At 38.2% G+C, this 6,000-nt stretch overlaps 1 protein-coding gene across 1 annotated transcript in view; it reads left to right on the top strand.

The window, feature by feature from the left end:
- Nucleotides 1-5,094, top strand: part of nrp2b (neuropilin 2b) — a 78,594-nt gene extending 73,500 nt beyond the window's left edge. The window contains exons 16-17 of the mRNA XM_079822354.1: nt 1,342-1,404; nt 3,163-5,094. Coding sequence (XP_079678480.1) covers nt 1,342-1,404; nt 3,163-3,467 — 368 coding nt within the window. The 3' untranslated portion in view covers nt 3,468-5,094. The remainder of the gene's footprint in view (nt 1-1,341; nt 1,405-3,162) is intronic.
- The last annotated feature ends 906 nt before the right edge of the window (nt 5,095-6,000 follow it).

Here is a 6,000-nt window from a genome sequence, read left to right on the forward strand (position 1 = left end):
ATGAACCTGTATGTAGTAGTTCTTAGTAGTCCTCTGGGCGTTATGAAAAAAAATAGTAGTTATTGATTTGCTAATAGTAAACTACTGAGCGTTATTACTTACTAATTCGTTAATCAGAGTTTCTTAATCGTAGTTACTTGAGTGTGAATATTGCATTACTCATTTGTTCCTGTGTAGTTATTCATTAATGATGGATCAGTACTCAGAAGTGTTACCCTGTATGATCAATGTATGAATTTATATCAAACTTTTAACTCAGACTAAACAATCGTGAATCTGTATGTTGTTTTTTAGTTTAATTCTCAGTTTTTCTCTTTACTATTTATTCTGAGTTGCTTAAAAATGACATGTCAGGTGATCATATGTTTTTTTTAAATCTACTGTGGCTTTTTTTGTGGGCTTCTTTGAACCATTTCATATTTCTAATTAGGTAATGGACCAGATTACATTTTAAGCCTGTCGTAAGCATTCTTGCTTGGAGTTTTTTTTTTCTTCCCTTTTGCCATCTCTCAAAAGATATTAATGAGCAAAAGCACTCAGAGGGGTCCCATATGATGCCAAGAGTCTGTCTCTGATAGTACCTGCACAAAACAGCATATGCTCTCACCCCTCCTCAGAGACGGAGACAGGAAAAGGTGGTAGACGTCTAAAGTGTCCGTCTGGAGAAACCGAATTTGAATGTGCAAAAAATACTCCAGGTTGTATACTCTAAATGTTTTGCTTAAAAACAGGTCAAATATTCCACCTTACAGAATTTGAACTTGATTAAATCAGTTCGGTCTATTGAAGTAGTTACTCGTGTTTACTGAACATGAATTTTTGATGTTCATTATGTCGACATTATGCTTAATTTGCATCAAGTTCTGATGGGTTGTGTGCACTTTTATTGTCCTTTGTGAATGTGGGGCTTTGACCCTGCCATCTATATAAGCTTTTTCTTTTCTCTCTACAACGCAACATTTTCAGCCTGTTTAAATACATACAGTATGAGGTATATTTTAGCCTGTTGAATTTCGTGGTCTTGGAAATGTTGTATGGAATGTTACAATAAAGTGATATTTTTCTACAAACTGCAGCTAAAGTGGTTTGTGCTCTTTTTTAATGGGTATTTGATGATGTATAACAGACGCTGCAGCTGTTTGTACCCAAGTCTGTGTGATCATCAGTGTACAGTTTTTGCTATTTATGTTGGCCATTTTGTGCTCACACATTGTACTGCTGTTACTGGCTGGAACAATAATGCACACGTTGTTTTCTTGGAATGAAGAGCTTGTTTTCATGTAGTCTCAACTCAATTTGACATCGAGTGTTTCATTTGGGTTGTGTTTGTCTTCCAAACAGAGCGAAGACCTGAAGACCTTGGAAATAATCGTCTATTCAATGGCAGAGAGCGCATGGGTCAAGGTAAATCTATTCATCAGCATACACTGGTGTATTTTTTAATAATAAACACAAATGTTGTCTTAGACCAGAAACAGAAAGTACACAAATGCGGATGCGGAAGCATTAATCTTAGTGAGCTTTATGAACTATATTCAAGTGGAATAAACAAAATCAACAATTCAAATGTTGCATTAAATTGATCAAAAAAGATGCAAGATTCTATTTTAAATAAATTACGTTTCTTTGAATTTTCTATTTATCAATGCATCCTGAAAAAATTGTATCACAGATACGAATAAAAATATAAAGCAACTGTATTCAACATTGATAATAATAAGAAATATTTTTGAGCAGCAAATCAGCATATTAGAATGATTTCTGAAGGATCATCATGATTTGTCTCATAATATCTTGAGTTTCTGATCAGCTATCTCCCTCGTTGTATTAACTCAAATTTTTAATTTCAATGAACTTTACTTACCTTTTTAAGTTAAACCAACAATTATTTTTACAGTGTGTGACACTGAAGACTGGAGTAATGATGCTGAAAATTCGGCTTTGCCATCACAGGAATAAATTACATTTAAAAATATATTCAAATAGAAAACTGTTATTTTAAATTGTAATAATATTTCACAATATTACAGTATTTTGATTTAATAAATCCAGCCTTTGTTAGCAAAAGAGATCAACATTAAAGGACAACTCTGGTGAAAAATGAACCTAGGGGTAATTAACACATGGTTACCGAGTAGATCGTTCTCTGGGATGCGTTTTCATGAAAATCGAATGTAAAGAGTTTTATCTCTAAAAACAGATTAGCTTATAACGCTAGTATATGGCGCATATAATAAGTAAAATTAAATTGCTAGTTAATACCACTAACAAGGCTCAAAATAGCCTCACACTAACACGGTAGCATAATGAGGGTCCCTACATGCAAACCGAAGCATTGAAAACTTTGTAAGTGTACAAACAGTTTAATAAGAAGATACTTTATAAAGACAGTACATTACGCATATACAGACAGGAGCCATCTTGGAAAACAGTCTCGACAAGTCGAGCCACGAACGATGTGCTAAGTGATGAACTGTGACTTGGAATCTCATATGGTCCGTTGTTTCCGGAAGAAAGCACTGAACGCAACAGAGAAACGAAATAAATAAAAATAATTTAAAAAAAACTGAACGTAACTGAGACTAGTGCTTCCAAAGGATACACACTAAAGAGATGGCGGATTATTCAACCGTGGCTTGACTTGTCGAGACTGTTTTCCAAGATGGCTCCTGTCTGTATACGCGTAATGTACTGTCTTTATAAGTATCTTCATATTAAACTGTTTGTTCACTTACAAAGTTCTCAATGCTTCGGTTTGCATGTAAGGACCCTCGTTATGCTACTGTGTTAGTGTGAGGCTATTATTGTTATTATATGCCCCATATACTAGCGTTATAAGCTAATCTGTTTTTAGAGATAAAAACTCTTTCCATTCAATTTTCATGAAAACGCATCCCAGAGAACGATCTACTCGGTAACCATGTGTTAATTACCCCTAGGTTAATTTTTCACCAGAGTTGTCCTTTAAAAGTACCGACCCCAAAAATCTTATTCAACACCCCAGTAAATTTGACAAATTTTAAGTATGTTTAGATATTTTCACTGGAAAACAAGACAAAACTACTGATGAAATATGGCATGTGAAGTTATACAAAAGCTATTTAGGTCACATTGGTACTTGCAAAATTCAATAACTGATTAACATTCTATTCCTGTTTCCAGGGTTCCCTTTCCCTGACTGGACCACGCCTAACCCCTCACGAGAACCTCCGGTGACACGGTTCTCTGAGAAAGACAACGCCTGGCTGTACACCCTTGATCCCATCCTGGTCACCATCATCGTCATGAGTTCCCTGGGCGTTCTGCTGGGTGCGGTGTGCGCCGGTCTCCTGCTCTACTGCACCTGCTCCTACAACGGCCTGTCATCCCGCAGCACCACCACACTGGAGAACTACAACTTCGAGCTGTACGACGGCATCAAGCACAAGGTGAAGATCAACCAGCAGCGCTGCTGCTCCGAGGCCTGAAGGGAGACAATTGGGAGAGGCGCTCTGTCCGCTTGTGAACTGGTGCCGGCTTGATCCAAAACTGTGAATGGACCTCACGCCGCTAATATAGGGCTGATCTCTGACCGGGATTGTGGAAGGATCACTGGGAGCGTTGAGGCTTCCTGTGGACAGCTCAGCGGGAGTGAAACATGATCAACACATATCAACCTAATGACTTTCCCCCTTCAAAAACGAATAAGAACTTTAAAGAAATGTATATTGCTATAGATTTGTAAAGAAAAATACAATCTAATAATGCTTAATGGAAGTTAGAAGAGAGAGAGAAAGAGAGAGAGGCACTAGGACTAGAAGACAGATCGCTTGTGAAATCTCGGCCTCTATTGTGTGAACGCTGTGGACATTTGCTTTAGTTTAGACTCGTGTCTTTTTGCTGACTTGCTTAAGTTCCCATCCCATCCCGTCTTTTGCCACTTTCTAAAACCATTTTGAAGTGTCGATGCCCTTTTATGAATGTTTTATACATAAGTTCAGTCTGTTTGTAGCATAATGTTTTTGTTGTGGCCATTAGAGAACGAGGAAAGAAAACACGCTGTATTACATTCTGAAAAAATCCTTTTAGATTGAAGTTTTAGGATTGTCTTTTGTGTCTATTTTTTCTCCTTTCTTTCTTTTTTTTTTTTTTTGCTCTTGACTGTTTGATTTCTAAGCATAGCGTTAAAGACTCTGTGCTGATAATTTCGAACTAATATATCGCAACCTATGGATTGCTAAGGATTCAGAGCCACTGAGCTACAGAGTGTTAAGAGAGTGAGAGCATCTTCTGTTCTCTCCTCCTCTCTTTACCCTATTCTTGAAGGAACAAAGACTCAAGCTGGCAGAGCGACTTTGGTGAAGGAGCTGGAAAATCCCCAAGCCACTTTCATGTACAAACAATCGAGCCTTAAGCAAACTGTTTTGGAGGAGAGCCATTTTAAAACACCAGTCCTTGGGTTTAAAGCCACTGGGGCCTCAGAGGAGTCAGGCCTTACGCTTACTTTCTTTCCTTTCACCTGTCTGTTTACTCCATGGTTTATTTTGGGCTGCTGAAAATGAAGGCTAACAAGAACAGGTTTGGTGTAAGCCTGGGAGAAGGGTGAGAATTTCACAGAACGTTTCACCTTGAGGTGAAGAGAGCGATAGAATGAGTATGCGCATGGGGGGGAAGTGTGTGTACATTTTTTTTATTGTACCTCGACTGGCCTCTCACTCCCCAGGGCCATGCTGGGAGTTCTGTTGACTTGTGGGTTAAGCAAGGGGGGGGTGGGGGGCTTGTCTTATTAGGGAGTACGGAAATCAGCCGGAGACATGGATTGTTCAGTTGTTTGGGGAGAGAGCGATGAAGAGGGAGAGGTTGTGTGTATTCAGCTCGGTTTTCATTGGACTCTGTTGACTCTTTTCCAAGTGCCTTGGAGCTCTGGCCTGTTTTGGCTTTGCTGCAGAGCTGTGATAGTATTACCTCGTCTGTCTGGGACAGGAGGCCAACACCAAAAGACATGGAGATCCCGGCACTGGTCAGAACATTCAAAAATTGTTGTTTGTAGACTTTGTACAGAAAAAAGTTCTTTTTTATTGTTATTATTATTATTTAATAAAGTATGATTAACGATACTTGTGACTGGTGTGAACTTTATTTTCATAGAGGTCTATCTGTCTGTCTATCATCTATCTATCTATCTATCTATCTATCTATCTATCTATCTATCTATCTATCTATCTATCTATCTATCTATCTATCTATCTATCTATCTATCTATCTATCTATCTATCTATCTGTCTGTCGTATCTGACTGTTTTTCTATCTGTCTGTCTGCCTGTAGTATCTGACTGTTTTCTATCTGTCTATACAGTGTCTGTCTGTCTATCTATCGACAGAATTTGTCTGTCTGTCTATCTACAGAGTCTATCTGTCTGTCTGTCTGTCTGTCTGTCTGTCTATTTACAGTATCTGTCTGTGTGCCTACAGTCTCTGTCTATCTGTCTTTCTACAGTATCTGTCTGTCTATCTACAGTATCTGTCTATCTACAGTATCTGTCTGTCTATCTTCAGTATCTGTCTGTCTGTCTATCTACAGAATATGTCTGTCGTATCTGACTGTTTTTCTATCTGTCTGTCTGCCTGTAGTATCTGACTGTTTTCTATCTGTCTATACAGTGTCTGTCTGTCTATCTATCTACAGAATTTGTCTGTCTGTCTATCTACAGAGTCTATCTGTCTGTCTGTATGTCTATCTACAGTATCTGTCTGTGTGCCTACAGTCTCTGTCTATCTGTCTTTCTACAGTATCTGTCTGTCTATCTACAGTATCTGTCTATCTACAGTATCTGTCTGTCTATCTTCAGTATCTGTCTGTCTGTCTATCTACAGAATATGTCTATGTTCACAGTATCTGTCTGTCTGTCTACAGTATCTGTCTGTCTATCTACAGTATTTGTCTGTCTACAGTATATGTCTGTCTGTCTGTCTGTCTGACTGGCTATCTACAGTATCTGTCTGTCTGTCTACAGTAAATTC

Source organism: Gobio gobio, assembly GCF_949357685.1.
Source record: "Gobio gobio genome assembly, chromosome: 7".
In the NCBI taxonomy this organism is placed as follows: Eukaryota; Metazoa; Chordata; class Actinopteri; order Cypriniformes; family Gobionidae; genus Gobio; species Gobio gobio.